Source organism: Ambystoma mexicanum, chromosome 2p (assembly GCF_040938575.1).
Source record: "Ambystoma mexicanum isolate Mex_15411 chromosome 2p, UKY_AmexF1_1, whole genome shotgun sequence".
Classification (NCBI taxonomy): domain Eukaryota; kingdom Metazoa; phylum Chordata; class Amphibia; order Caudata; family Ambystomatidae; genus Ambystoma; species Ambystoma mexicanum.
In genome coordinates, this window is record NC_090923.1 from 173,115,821 (window position 1) to 173,132,122 (window position 16,302).

Sequence of the window (16,302 nt, forward strand, 5' to 3'; positions counted from 1 at the left end):
ATTTGGAAAGGGACCTACCCAGGACGAGGTGCCCCTCCCTCTCCTTGAAGGCCTTTTCTGTCATAGACTGACAGGAACCGCAGTCAAATACGTTGTGGGTCAGTGATGGACATAGTCGACACACAATCCGCATACCTTTTGAAGCCTGTTTTAGGAGTAGACATTTTTGAAGAAACCCGTTACTATGCAGTGGAAATGTACAGTACAAAGCATTCTGTGCATGCGGAAAAACGAAAATGAGGCAACAGGGCAGTGCATGCTATATATACCAATGTCAACGTCATACTAGAGAGCTGGCGGAGACCGCCGAGGGACACGGGTTTGACGTTGCACAGCACCCACTGCTGTAAAAAAAAATATATTCCAAAGCAGCTGATGCTGGATGGGAATATATCAAGATGAGGAAAAGATGGGAGGAATCAATCCATTCGAAGTAGGGTTAGTGGTGAGACAAGGAAACAGAGGGAGAGAGTAGTGAATGTGGTCAGACCAGGCCATGGAGACAGAGAAGTAGAGGGGGAAATACGGAGGGAGGTGAGACCAGGACACAGAGGGAGAGAAGTGAAGAACAACAGAAGAGTGGAGTAAGGAGAGAAAGGGAAGGGGGACAGTTGAGAGACCAGTACGAATATGTTTGCAACAATTGGGATCTAACCCAGTGAATTGGACGCTTTGGGATTTAACCCATTTCTTCTTTTTCTTTTTTCAGGTAGTTTATTGGCCAGGAATTGGAGTGCACGCCTCACCCCTCTCTTTTTTTACAGATAATAAGATAAGGCCACAATATTTAGGATCGCCCTCAGAGAGGAGCTTAGAGTATGCAGTAGGAATCCCTGATCTATAGCTGAAAAATCTTTTGTGATCGTACTAAGGAATGGGGAAGCCTGGGGCTAAGTAGAGGGAGCCCACATGGAGGTTGAGGAAATAAGCAGGGACCCTCTTAATGTGGTCACCCACCATGTTTCGGAAACTGTTATTGAAAATGTTAAGAGAAAAAAAACCTTGAAACTGCTTATGTGGTGGTTGGATTCTTGTGGCTATCTATGACACCTACACCAGGGGAGCCAGCCCTGGAATGATAGTGCTTTATATTTAGACACACTAATATTTCTGAGAGTCCCATACTTCTTAAGTTGTCTTGAAGCACTGCTCTGAGGGAGGAACATCCATCAGAAAGAACATTACCAAGAAGTAAGTAATTTGTTCTGCTAGTAGATTCCTTCCTCCCACAGATTACTCATCTTTGATAGGCTCCCAAAGCAGTCAGTATATCTAGACAAGGGAGCACAAGAAGACACTGGTTAAGCTGGGAAACTCTGGAGGTAGCTTGTGCCCTGTCCTGACAGTGAATCCAGGCAGTCCTTCTTGGCAAACGTGCAGTTTAACATGTGTCAAGACAGGGATCCCTCTGTGTAGAGCGGAGGTGGCAGCCAGGCCTTTGGCTGAACGAGCACTGAGACCATCAGGCACATCCTTTCCTGCCCCATCATAGCATTCTGAGATGCAGAGATTGCTCCATCCTGACAAGGTCTGTTTAGTCACAGCCCTCCCAGCATAACCCACAAAGAGCTGGTCATCCTTCCTGAAATCCCTCATCCAAGAGACATAGGGTTTCCACCGCCTGACTTCCCAGTGCTACACAGCGGATCGGGAGGTCAGGCGGCGGAAAATGTTAGTCCCCATTGCCATGGGACTCCATAGGACTCCATGGGAGTAGGGACACTGAAGCACCAGCACCCTTGCGAACGGTGCCGGTGCTTCCATGACACGTCTGCTTTCCGTGGCAATTGCGCCTTGCGGGTCAGACCTGCTGCGCTCAGAGGCCCAGGAAAGCAGAGTTGTAGTCTGCCGGTCCGGAAAGGGTGCTGGTATGTCCCTACCAGCACCCTTATTTCCGGACCACCAGATTCGTAATGCGGCCCAAATGATGGAATCGCTCCTCTGTTTTAGAAGGGTGAGGCGGAGAAAAGAAAACAGGAAGTAGACTTTTTAAAAAAAATGAAAATCCGACACAACTTTGGGAAGGATGGACAGTCTCACTCTCCCTGGAAAACACCAAGTAGGGAGGTTTAACAGACTATTCCTGGAGATCACTCACCCATCTCACCGAAGTTATGGCCACCTGGAAAATCACCTTAAGGGTTTACAACTTTAACAAACATGAATGCAGGTGATCAAACAGAGCTCCCATGAGAAAAGTCAATACGAATTCGAAGTGCCACGCAGTAACTACAAACTAGCATGGGAGAAAATGGTTGCAAAAACAGCATGAAAACAGGGATTGTAACAAAGAATCCTTGATCAAAGATCCTATTAACATTCAAAATTGCTGCTACGTACCCTCCAAGATGCCAATCGTCCGGATCAGCTGGACCAAAAAGGGCGGAAAATCCAGAAAGGGGGAATGCTGATTCAGCTTCTTAGAGTGATGCTTATAGGAGTTGCTCAGTGAACAGGACCTTTTCCTGTGCTGCTACTGCTTCTTGTCTTTTCTGACAGGGGAACATTAATCTGTCTGTTCTTCCACCAATGCTTTCTTGGGTTCCACACCCGAAAACTAAGATGGGCTCCTCGTACATTATTAGTGGCAGTAGGTGTCCAGTGTAGCTACATGCTCCTGAAGAGCCTTAAGAAGCATAGAGTGGCACGATCCTCAATCCTGCAGATCATAGATCTCCCCCAAGAAATAAAGTCCAATACTGTAAGATGCCTACCGCCCACAATTCAAACAGGACTTGAAGCCCAGCGCCTTTGCATGGTTATGCATGACATACAGACAAGCAAAAGGTAAGTGGTGTTCCCGAAGCATACTGAATGTGTGAAAAAAAGGCAATGAGGTCATGGAGCATGGCAGCTCCGTATATTCGGTGCCTGATGTCGCGACCAGCTGGTGCTGGAAGTAGAATATCAAACATGTGCAGTCTGTTGGAGGAAGGATCCACTAGAACATATGTTTTATTGCGAAAAGACAGTTGCATTTTTAAAGTGAGGAAAAATACTGCCATGGGTGACAAAGCATGATGATTTACACAAAATAGGTATATCTCAAGGCTGCTAGTGCCTTAGTGCAGACCTTACCGTGTATCTCTGGATTGAATGGTAGACATAATAGAGCTCTGCAAGATGCTGGAAGTGGTGAAACTTCTGTAGCATTTCCACCTTCTTTTCCTCCTTATCTGGGAAAGAAAATAGAGCCATCAGTCTGTTATACCTCATGATTATTTATGCCAGCTGGCGCCAGTGGCCAGTACAGCCAGCCTTCTGACCTACATCAATTTTTCAAGACAGATAGCCTGCAGACTGCATTTCACAAAGGACACATCTATAGCATACTCTAAGGGTACATGTATCCACATCCTTCAGCACTTTAATGAATACATAATTGTGAACCATAAGACCCAAGTAATATTGCAAATTCCCACACAGTGACTCCAGTAGAAACCACAAGTAAGATACAACCCTGCATACTGATGATAAATGACCTTAGCCTTAATACGGAACGCTCCTGTCGTGTACCGATCCTGTGCCGATCCATATCTCCATGATATACATTTAGGGGGATGTCCTAATAACTCTTGATACTGCTTACGACAGACCGTTCCAACCCTATAAGCACTAATGGAGTCACACACACATTCTTAATACTGGCAATGCCCAGTTGTTCAAGATCATCAGGAAGCTGGTACCATCCACAGACACTAGACTGCCTAACTCGTATAGTCTATCCAGGCTCCAAGCTGTTTCAAACAGACAAACTGAGCTGGAAAATCCCAGAAATACCTTCAAGTCATATATGTCGCACACACATATCAAGAGCATGGATTCTTCCTGACACTAGCCATCATAATACATTATACAAACTTGTTTGGGGGTATGTTGAGAGAATGGCCAGTGACATCCATTCTTTGTAAGTTCAGGTGCATGCTCTGGATGGGCCTACCTTGGGCAATGTCTAAACACTGCATTGAAAGCATCCAGTAATAATAGGCTGCATCGTTGAATCTGCTTTCCACAACAGCATTGTGAGTGAGCTGCTCCAGAACCTTCACAGCTTCATCCTGTCTCCCAGCCTTGTGGAAGGCTAAAAAGAGAATCAATACACACATCAGTTAGTCAAAACTCTTGCACTAAAGGTTTAGGCAGTTATGCATGCTATTAGCTCTTAAATAAAATCCCTATAGTATAGTTAAATAAGCTTGTTCATACTAACCTTTCATACTCTTTATATTGAATACTCTACGTCTTATTGCTTGAATAATGCTTTTTTTAAAATTTTTAAATAGTCTGTTGTAGACACTTGTTTCACACCCGTTTCAGAACTTTTACAAGGCTGCAAGTAGAGCTATTTTTTATTATTATTATTATTATTATTATCAAAAGCTCCATTTTACTTAGCTTTTTTACCGGAAACCTCACTGTATTTTCATAAGGGTCCTAATAAAGATATAAACAAACTATCTGGGTCTGACACCAGGAGCAAGACATTGTAAGCATATGTCAGTTTTTAGCAGGAACCATCCCCAAAGGGAACCTCGTTAATAGGTTTTTTGATGTAAAAGTCTCAAAAGCGCTTTTAGCAATAGGTCACACAACAAAGGGTGCCACCATGTCCAGTCCACTACTCCAGGGAGAATTCCTCTGTTATACGGTCATTCACCAGGATGACTTTTGCCCTTGCATCAGCGTAGATTGTACCCAAACTGTCTTGAACCTCTCTAGAGACCCAAAGGAATTTCCAATTCATCCTATCAAAAGCTTTTTCCTCTATCTAAACACAACCCAACCATAGGCATGCATGTGCTCTCCTTTGGTTCAATGAGGTCAATTAAAGCCCTAATTTTGGATGGCCACTTCTGCATCAGGCCGCTACTCGAGCCGCAATGATTTTCATAAAAATATTAAGATCACAATTCAAAAGTGAGCTTGGGCAGTAACTTGTACACAACAGTTTCTTCTTACACTCCTTTAGTATCACAGTTATAACCACCTGTTCCATTGAGGCTGGCTTCACCCCTTCCTCCAAAATGTTGTTATAAACCTCACTCAACAAGGCTGTCAGAAGCCCAACGGATCTTGGCACTCCTTTTTATTACATCCTTCATTTTTTTCTGAAAGAACTGTCCCATCAGACTTTCCATCTGTCAACACCTTCATAGCAATACTGTTCAAGTCCTTCCTTATGCCTTCTTGGACCTGGGAGAGTTCTCACTGTAGCGTTACCTATAAAGTTCACTAAACCTTTTAAGTAGATCTTTAATCTTCATGATAACCTCATCATTGTCATCCCTAAAAACAGTCATCAGTCGTGATTTCTCAATTTTCTTTAGTCTGTGTACCAACAGTTGACTACCCTTTTCTCCATAATTCCAAAAGAATTGCCTAGACTGACAAAGCAGGTACTCTGTCTTCATCGATAGGTACTCAGTCAGGGCATTTCTACATTTTGGCAGTTCTCTTAAATTAATTTATTCAGACAATGCAACTTTTCTTCCCCAACAGGAGAATGATGCCTTTTCACATTGCAACTTTTAGTGTCACCCTCATGTCCCCTCACAACCATCAGGTTGCCATAGATGGAAACCAAACTCTTCCATATACTGCAATCTTCTTTCCGTCCAAGAATCAACACTGGAAGAAAAAAGAATCATAAAGGTCAAAGGGCAGACACAGAGAGAGACCAGACCCGAGTCTCCTTCACCCATCATTTTTCAGACATCCTATTAGTAGAAAATCTCTAAAAATTATACATGGTTCAAAACTTTCCCCCAGACCAGATGGTGCACCCCTGCCTTTCTAGTCCCTCCTCAGTGAAATTGCATACATCAACTCCTAAGCTCACTGGTCTCCCCTTTCTCTGAGCAGTATCAAGCCAAGAGCCCATCCACCCTCCTCCCCGCCTTGCATTGGTGGCCTATCTGTCACCAGGCCCAAACCACAGTGCAGGCTCCTACTGGCTCTAGAAGGACCTCACAAATGCCCTATGGATCCACTTGATCAACTCCACATAGCTTTAAATTGTAAGATGTCATGTGCTTAAATGGTCTAAACAAAGTCAAGGAAGAGCAAAGATCCCGATAGCCAGTATCGTCTTGGGTCCCAACGAGTCTCTTTAAGGGAAGGCAGGAGATAATAGACTACATGGTGTGCAGTCATTTTTTCGAATGTAATATTTTTGAAAGTCATAATGTCGAAAATATTTATTTGAAGAAAAAAAAAAAAAAAAAAAAAAAAAAAAAAAAAAAAATCGCATTTTTTTCTACTTTTTTTCAAAAAAATTACATGCAGATATTATGACTATAAACCGTTAGTGACAATGGAGGCAAGGTATAAAGTATTTCATTTACAAAAAAACAAATGGGTATGTGTTGCGGACGAGGGGGGGTGAGGGGAACCCCTCCATTTAAACGGTACTATTGATGACACTTTACATTGGTATATTAGCATTGTTGGTGGACTTTTTTTTTAACATTTTTTTTGAATAATTGACTTTTTCTGTTATATGTATATATTTTCGATGTATTTGTTTTCAACATTTTTTTTTAACATTTTTGTATTTCGGTATTATTTTTTTGATATTATGACTATAAACCAGACTACACATTCTGTTGAGACGTGCAGTATGCTGTGACATGCCCATGCCCACCTTTACTGCATTTCCAGATCCTTTTTGCCAATGCTGTATGCGGTGTCAGGGAATGTAATGGCCTTGAAAACCCATCAACGCAATGTTGAGCAGCACACTGCATCTATCATCCTGCCTTTGGTTTCCCACTCTGACCCTGTGTGGGAGCCATCCCTATCCCTTCCACCATTCATCCATCCTGCCCACACGATCACATAGGTTGTTCACCTTTATGTTTTATAACCTGCTCCAGTGTATCATACAGGTCGTCAACTCCAGCTCCCCCCCTCCATGCCACAACCTCATAAAACGGAGTCAGGACTCTTCATACTTATTCCTTCATAAAGTTAGTATGTCAGTGCTGGTATCTCCATGTCACCACCTCCTTGCATTCCGCCAACAGTTATCTGAGGCCACAACATCCAGCGTAGCCAGGTGCTCCCCGCCCACAAAGGTGGGCGTCCAAGCTTGAATAGATATTGCCACGCAGATCCCAGAGGTCCACGCCAATGTGCGCTCCTCCCATGGGGATCCCTTTTCCCCTTTGCCAGCCCCTTCTCTAGGTTTCTAGGTTCCATGACAGCGCAGGCCATCTTCCAGACCTAGCAATTCCCTGGCTGTTGTGATGAATCCTCATGTGGTCAGGGGACCGCTGTTGCTACCTGATGCTGACCATGGGGGTGGCCATGTGAGGTTGGATCACATGAGGGGAGGCTACCCTTATGAGTAGAGATTGGTGTTATCAGATGAGAATTTCCTGTCACAATACTTCCAAACACTTTTACCTTTTCTGCTACTCCCAATTACAGCACATACACCTGATTTTGATTGCCAGAATGGCAGTGTTGATTCCCATTCCTGAAGTCCATAAGACCCCATTGCAAATCTGGAGGATTTACCATCGGTAGAAATTACACTGTTGGTAAATCCTACATTTTATGTAGCTTTAAGGGCCTCATTACGTGTTTGGTGGTAGTTTTGCCGTAAATCTGACCAATTACCACTAAACTGAATTACTGTTACTGCCACTTGATCCCATGAAGTTACCACAGGATTACAAGTGGTGGTAATTCCCCATTTGTGGAGTCCATAGGAATCAATGGGAATTGTTGAAAGATTGTTTTGGTAGATTTATCACTGCTAGAATTACTGCACAGTAACTCCACCGATTTGTGGGGGTAAAGTGGAGAATTTACCTCCAGCATCAAGCTGGAGATGAATCTGCCACTTTACCTCTGGAAATCAGCGGATTTACTGTGCAGTTATTCCACCAAACCAGGATTCTGGGATTGCCAGAATATTAATCTATTGCTCTTTGATGCAAGGAAAATGTTACACCAGCTCTGTTCATGCTTCTTTTCAACTCATGGCCATATGCTCATTCCTCATCACAGCGTACATCTTGATCCCCCTTCCGATCGGGATCTCACCACTACCTCCTTGCCTTGGGCCAAGTGTACCCTATCATACTTTCCTGATCATGCCAGCTATGCCTGTAACGCTCACCTGGTATCCACGGACACATCACTCAGCCTGTTCTGACCCCTTACGACGTCGAACCCTTCCCTGGAGTCTACTTGACTGGAAATTGGGCCTGAAACGCAGGATCGGTAGAGTTTAACTCCCTATTGTCTCTGTGTGCTTGAACCCCTTCTTCCCCGGGGTCCAACCCTTCCCTTTGATCCACAGCTCACCTTGTTTTCTTGGATAGTGTGCTCTCCGTCCTGCTTTCAGCACAGGGGCGTGTTGATTGATGCTGGCTCGTTGTTGCCTAGTTACTTCACTGGCAAGAGTCCGACAGGTAAGTATAACAAGTCTTTTGAACAGTTCTCTAACTTCGTTCCTTTCCTTCCTTAGATGTTGGCCGGCGTCCGGGGATGACGACGTGCTGCTGAGACGAGTAGCGCTGAAAGCGAGTGAGAGCGCGATGCGCGATGCGACCCTTTCGTATTTATATTGAACTGAGTTCTTTTTCTGTGTCTTTTAGGTGCCGCAACGTTTTCAGCGTGGATGCCGGTTATGAAGAAGAAATGCAGTGAGTAAGCACGGTATGCGGCACCTCTAGATGTTTCCACGCTAACCTGGAGTGTCTTTTCCCTCTTGCAGATGGATGAGAAGTTCCGGAGACAGAGTTCCCCCAGAGCGGCTGGGATTCAGGTAAGCGTTTGAAGCTCGTACAGTCTTTAAAAATAAGCGAAGATTTGCTGAATGCTTACTAATGCCTTTTTTCAGTTCTTTTCCCTTTTCCTTAGGAAGCAGCGTGCCGGGATGGGAATGACACCGCCGAAGATGCCCGCAGAACAGAAGGAGCGATGAATGATGGGCAGAAGCGCCGCAAGGTAAGGCTGTTCCTAACAGTGTTCTTGATCTTGCAGGAGCTGAGTGCAGAAGAAAGATGCAGGCCTACTGGAGACCGATCCGAACACGGTGAGTGTCACGCTGCAGGTGCAGAAAACACAAAGCACGTTTCTCAGCCTGGGCGTGGCTTAAATAGTCTCTGGGTATCCCAGGTGTCTCTGGGCTGAACCACACCCAAAAGACCAGACTGCACATGCAGTTCAGGGAAACAAAATATGTGGGGGCATCCATCTTGTCTCCATCAATGCACTACAAGTCCAATCCCCAATGTTATCCTTTGGAAGTGAGTGAGTCTGGTGCCACAAGGTGATCGTGGCCTGGCTCCAGCCTGACATCTTGGAGGGCTGGAGATATGAGGTGCAGGAATCATGACAATGCCCTTGCTATCCTGCAGAGACTTTCCTCTGATGTATCCTACCAACTTACTCCTATCTTAGTTCCCCTGTTGTCACCAGCCTCACCCTCTCTATCCTCCTTATCCAAACTCGTTGCTCTCCAACTCATTCCAAACTCCTGCCTCCAGCTCTTACTCCAAATTCCCACACTTCTGGACTGGAATTCTGTGCTTTTATAGCTTTGTGACCACTTGTTTGGGTTGGGCTCCCCATCAGGGTCTGCACCTGTGGATGGGAATAAGTGAATGCTTGTAACTTTGTGTACCAAATCGATGAATACATGTTTACTTTAGAATTTGGTAGCATATCAAGTATTTAAAAAGCTGATATGGCAATTTAGGTTTTACATTTGCTAATGGTGGGACTGTGGCTGATCTTGAACATCCAGTGCATTCCCACTGTTTGCCATTGACCAATGGCCTGTGCTTGCCCTCCTCAGTCGACTCAACATTTTTTGAGGGTGGCACCATTTCCCTGCGTACGTTCTTTTTGCACAGATTTCAGGGAAATGAATGCAACCTTTATTTCTGTAGCAGATGCATAGTGTGGTTGTTATTGGAAAGTGCGCTGTTTGTCTAAAGCTTGAATGCGGTTCACTGTCTGGGTGCCATAAGAAAAACTGATGCATGAGTGGGCATATGATACCGGTGGCAAAGGGATTTAATTTCTTTACTACATGGATTCCTTCGCTAGTTATGGTTATGAAAATTACTAGAGCACGGGAACCCACACCACACTCTAGTTGTTGGAAGGAATGGCACAGTGGTGGGATCTGACAGGGGACGACAGCTCCCATTGGAAGGAAAACCGGCTCGGCGAAAGCACAGCTGCATGCGAGGCCCGCAGAAGAGATAGGAGCAGACTGAGTGCTGTGCAAGGCGGAAGTCCTGCCAGTCCCGCTGATGGAGAAGCAGGAGAACCAGAGCCCTTGCGCTACATGGGCAGTGATAGCGGAACATTGCCTCCAGACCGTGGAAGCCTGGCAAAGAGCAGAGAAAGAACGGGGCGCTTTCCCGACCTACCGGAATGTTGCAGCAACCAAGTAAACTCACGAAGGACGTTGAATCAGCTGCACATAACCGGTGAGCCCAGTTGGGGAAAGTGGGACTCGCACCTAAATTGTTTGACTAAAGAGCCTGCAAGGAGAGTACACCAGGTGTTACGTTTGGTAAAGAATCCCAAGGAAGACCCATACCCTTGGGATTGAGAATTCAGAACTGTGTAAGAACGTCCTGGCAGGAGAGTATACCAAGCGGAACCAAGTCTGTTAGGTTAATTGCAAATATCAACAGGAGAGTTATCTTCTTGGTCTACAGGGAACTTGGTTATTTATTTATTTTACTTTTGTTTTGCTGGAAAGAAACCTGGGGAAGGGAGGCATTCCCAGGAACTGTGAACACCATCCAAGTGGAAGCCTTTTTATTGGAGTTGTACGTTTTGTTGAACTTGAACATTTGTGCACTTTTCAAGCCCAAGACATTACTCTTAGCACCTTAGAGTTACTTTCAGAATGTGAGGGCCAGAATAGGATTTCGACACACAACATTTTGCTTTGGACATCTTGACACTGGACAGACGCTTAGGTTTGGTTGAAGTAGGGAAATACCGCAGAGCATGGACAGCAAGGCATTTTCCACCCCTCTTATCATTTGAATAAAAGTCTATAACAACCAACGTGTCCGCCTTTCATTCCTGGTTCATCACATATTGTGTCAGAAGTGAGATCGGGCTCAGCTGACAAGCTAGGTAACCCTCAGATTTGAAAAACTTCATAACCGAGCAGCCAATCCATCAGTAGCTACAGAAAATTCTATTGGATTCGACCTATGCAGTAGCACGGGAGAATGTGTATAACCCGGAGGCAGAATGTTAACGCCCACTGACCTGGTTTTAATACCCACTCCATGCACTTACATTAGGTTAGCCTCTAAGTCAGGGCTGGCAATATGGCCTAGACGTCTTAGCGGGAGTCATAGACCCTGACTTTAGAGGGGATGTGAAGATCGTAATCCAAAACAGTGGAAAAGAGGCATATCAAATAAAGGTGGGGGAGAAAATATCTCAGGGGATCTTGGAGAGAGCAGAGCATTATTTCCCAAAATGGAAAAAGTCAGGAAAGGCTATAAAACCGAGAGTGGGGGAAAAGGCTTTGGAGAGCAGCTAAAGCTTCCCAAACAACTTCTGAGGCAATACCGCCACAAACCCTGGGCCAGGAATTTGAAATCATTCCCGACTTAGCATTTGTCCAAAGGAATGATCCCTTGCTAGCAGAGGCTTTTCTACACACAGTATCTGAAGAAGAGGGAAGACTAAAAGGGAAGCCATTCTTCTTTCTAAGGCATGGGCTACTTTATAGAGGCAATCTTACCCCAAAGGTAATCCCTGATCTCAGATTATGGTGCCTAAAAGCCACAAAAGGATGGTGCTAGAAATTGCCCACTTCCACTTAATAGGTGGTCACTTGGGACCAGCTACAACACAGGCACAGATAACAAGCTGCTTCTATTGGCCGGGAATCTATGCTGATGTGAAAAGCTTTGGGCTTACTTGTGCCCCAAGTCAAAAGACTAGTTCCCAAATACCTCCTCCAACTCCACTACAGCCTTATCCAATTATTTATGTGCCCTTTTTGCCGCATAGGCATGATAGGACCCCTCGAGTCCTCTATACTGGGAAATTGTTACATATTGGTAATTGTAGATTATTCTACGCGATACCCACAGGCCTTCCCATTACGCAATAAAGCAGCCCAGCAAATATTGAAACACCTGATCCCATTTATTTCACAGGTTGGTTTTTCAAAGGAGCTCTTAACAGATTAAGGGACCACCTTCATGAGCAGGTTAATGGCAGAGGTGAAGAACATCCTACACATTAAAACTCTTAGGACCTCTGTCTACCACCCATATACTGACAGATTAGTGGAAGGTTTCAATAAAACCCTTAAGAATGTCATTAGGAAATTGCTGGAGGCTGACAGCAATAATTGGGATATTATGATACCATGGGCCCTTTTTGCCCTCTGGAAAACACCACAATCCTCACCCGGGTTTTCACCATTTGAGTTATTATATGGTAGGGTGTCATGGGATGTCCTTGACGTGCTACAGGAAACCTGGGAGGAGAGGGCGGAAGTCCTTTTACCACTCTCACAAACGTTCCATCGTTTGAAAGAACACATGGTTACTGTAAGAGCAATAGTTCAGGCCCACATGGTCAAAGCCCAAGAAAACGAAAAAGACCTCATGATAAGAAGGCTTTACTAAGATATTTTACTACTGCATAAAAAGTGCTTGTCCTCTTGCCAACATCTGAGAACAAGATGTTGTCTAAATGTCAAGGACCCTATGAGGTAATCGAACAAAACTGGGCCATACAACTATTGACTCTCCCAACTCTTCCCTTTTATCTTTCATCCATTATACGTTTTGCCCATATTCAATATGCATAACTTGTTCTTGTGTCACGTTTTCATTCATTTCGGTATTCAATATAGATATAGTTCAGTGTTGGTTCAAGTTTTCATTCAGCTAGGTGTTTAAGATGCATCTTTTATCTTTGGTTCGAGTTTTCATTTAGTTCAGTATTCAACATGTATATTGCAGCTTTGTTTCATGTTTTGATTCATTTTGGTATTCAATAAACATTGTACGGCATATCATTCTCTGTGCGCAGCCTTCCCGAAGCGCCCCGGCTTCAAGTGACACCCCCGACACTCACCAGCTTTTGGCGTTCTCTCCAGCAGCTCCTTCGGTCTTCTTCTCTTGCCGGAGGAACACCTACTGCAAGCCCCGCTCGCACTCCATGTGCTCGCCTGCACGGGCCTCTGCTTCCCAGACACGGATGACGTCCCTTCTTTCCTGCATGTCAGAAGGATTTGCAACATGCTTCCCAATACTGAGGCTCCCACATCTGTGGGAGCCCACGGCTACACTGGCCTTGGGCTCCACAGCTCCTTGGAGCATCGGCCGGCATCCTGGCTTCCTCACAGGCCCCACCACGGCCTTCTCGTCGCATCACAGGCCTCCTGCTGGATTCTCCCCACAGGTCTCCCAGTTGCGCTCTCAGCTGTTCTCTGGTTGATTTATACACCTGCAACCACTTGACAGGTTGCAGGTGTGGGTTCGTAATTAGAGTCGCCTGAACATAGTTAAAGGGACATGCCTGACCCTCAAAGCTCTTTGCAGGAATTTTCTTTGTCCAGTACCAAAGTGGTGAAATGGAGTTTGAGTGTTGAGTGCTCTAAGTCGCCTCTTCCTCGTCCCAGTACTTTCAGGGTTCAAATGTGGGGAAATTAGGGAAGCTGATTTACAAGAGCCTATAAAGGCAGTGGTAGGTTGCTCATAAATAGGGAAAGGGCACCTGTTTCTCACCTGTGGGCACCCTACTCCCAATCCCCAAGGCCATTTTCCGATACCATTGATCATGGAATATTGAGGCGAGGCTAGAGGAGGTAGGATTTGCTGGGGCAGCACTGGATTGGTTTCATGCTTTCTTGACCACTCGCTCGCAGATAGTTTCCCTTCACCCATACTGCTCCTCACCGGTTTCGGTCTCCTACGGTGTTTCCGCAGGGTTCGGCTCTTTCTCCCCTGCTTTTCAATTTGTTTATTCGCCATTTGCTAATCTTGATTCATCTGTTTGGCTTTAGCGTCTTCTCATATGCAGATGACAAACAGATGCTGTTTAGACTAGACACTAAGCAGGGGCAATGTAACAGATAAGCTAAAAAACTGCCTGGAAGACGTCCGAGTCTGGATGGAGTCAAATTGGCTCAAGATGAATAGCGGGAAGACAGAGATTCTGATCTCGGGCACGCCAGGGGCCGCTGATGGATGGTCCGATGCTTTTTGGCCTGCATCATTGGACCCGTTACCTAAGCCTTTCAAGAAACTTCGTAATTTAGGTGTAAAGCTTTCGAAATCCCTGTCTATGGAGGCAAAGGTTAACTCGGTGTATGGTACAGGCTTTGGTAAACTCAAACAGCTAAAGAAAGTCCTCCTGGATTATTGTAATGCTGTTTACCTGGCAACGGCTTGCCTTTCTTATGCAGCGCCTGTAGGTGCTACAAAATGCAGAAGAGGGTTTGGTTACCCACTTGCCAGCAAGAGCAGGAGTAACTAAGGCTAGACAATCTCTCCATTGGCTCCCGATAGAAGCTTGGGTACAGTTTAAGGTGCTTTGCATTATGCACCGTGCACTAGGTGGAAATGGATGTTTAACCTTCCAGGGGAATCTGGTTAGATATAGCCCGGTGCTTTCTTTGAGATCCTCAAATGCAACATTCCTTCAGATACCTAAGTACAGAAAAGAACGTTTGGGTGACCAGGCCTTCTCAGTGGCCGGCCCCAGGCTTTGGAACTCGTTGCCTGAAAATTTGAGAAAAATTGAGGATTTCTTATCCTTCAAAAAGCATATAAAAATGTTTCTCTTTAGATAAAGCTCAGAGATACTTACCCCCTTTGAAACCTGGGTTTCGTTTACATCTATCCCGACTATCAGTTGTTTGAGCGCCATGATGCCTTGAGTGATAGAGTGCTATATAAATAAATTGATTGACTGACCCTCCACCCAGGCGATCCTCCTCCGCTTCTCTGCCGCCAGGGTCAGGATCCAAAAGCGATGGCCTTCCCCTGACCACCTGAGAAGAGAATCCAGGGGGAGTAGGAGTGAGAATAAACTCAAGGTTCTCACAGTCTTTAAAAATTAACCAGGAATAGTAAAAGGGTTTTTTCACTACATCCGTACTCCCCCAGGGAAGGTTGTCCATTTAAAACCATATTGAATCCCTGAAGTAAGTAAAGGAGCAGTTCGAGAGGAAGTGGAGAAAATGTTAAACTCCGATATCATTGAACCACCCCAGAGTGCTTGGTACTCTCCAATAGTACTTGTTGCCAAGCCAGATCAATCATGGAGGTTCTATATCGATTTCAGAAAGATGAACGTAGTGTCTCAATTGAACAGTTATCCTATGGCAAGTATAGATATCTGATTGATAGACTGGGAGCCGCTGCTTTTTTTCCTCCACAATTGAACTGACAAAAGGATACTGGAAAGTAACCGTTAATCCGGAGTACAAGGAAAAAACAGCATTCTCCACCCCTATTGGACTATTCTAGTGCAATCTGTTACCTTTTGGACTTCACAGGGCATCAGTCACATTTCAAAGGAGGACATGGGAAGAACACATGCACCATCTTATTTAGTTATAAGAGCCTTGAGGAAGGTCGGCCTTACTGCAAACCCAAAATAAAGTCACTTGGCACAATCAGCATTCCAGTATTTCTGGTTTTGTGTAAAATGGGCTAGTCCTACTCCAAAGTGAAAAGGTAAAAGCTGTTCAGGAAACCTCAGTACCCAAAACTAAGAAAGATCTGAGAGCTTTATTAAGGTTAGTGGGGTATTATAGACTATTCATTCCCAGTTATTATTCTATCACCTCTTACCTCACTGATAAGCTTAAAAACGCATAACCCCAAAAGATAAAATGGAGCCCGGAAGACCAAAACTGTTTTGATATTTATTTATTTATTGGTCACTTACTAGGCGCGTATACAATTAGCAAAACGTTTTCAAAGCGCCCACAACTCAAGAATGTTTAATGCAGCGAACCAATGTTAAAAGTGGCTGATTTTAATAAAGAGTTTATCTTACAAACAGATGCTTCACATATTGGGTTGGGGCCTGTTCTTTCCCAAGATCACGATGGCAATGAACATCCGATTCTTTATCAGTCACAAGTTACATCCCAGGAAAATAACTATACCACAACTGAGCTTGAGGCCCTAGCCATAAAGTGAGCAATCTCATACCTAAAATACTACCACTTACTGGCAGAAATTTTAGGCTGGCCACCCATCATTCTCCATTAACGTGGATGAGCCTCTGTAAAGACACTGCTGAGTGAGTCACGTGCTGGTTCTGAGA

At 44.7% G+C, this 16,302-nt stretch overlaps 1 protein-coding gene across 4 annotated transcripts in view; it reads right to left on the reverse strand.

Moving 5' to 3' along the window:
* Window positions 1-16,302, reverse strand: part of IFT122 (intraflagellar transport 122) — a 1,464,758-nt gene that overhangs the window by 490,321 nt on the left and 958,135 nt on the right. For all 4 annotated transcript variants that reach the window (XM_069643447.1, XM_069643448.1, XM_069643450.1 and 1 more), the window contains exons 21-22: window positions 3,941-4,081; window positions 3,079-3,176 (exon numbers count right to left, since the gene is read on the reverse strand). In XM_069643447.1, coding sequence (XP_069499548.1) covers window positions 3,079-3,176; window positions 3,941-4,081 — 239 coding nt within the window. The remainder of the gene's footprint in view (window positions 1-3,078; window positions 3,177-3,940; window positions 4,082-16,302) is intronic.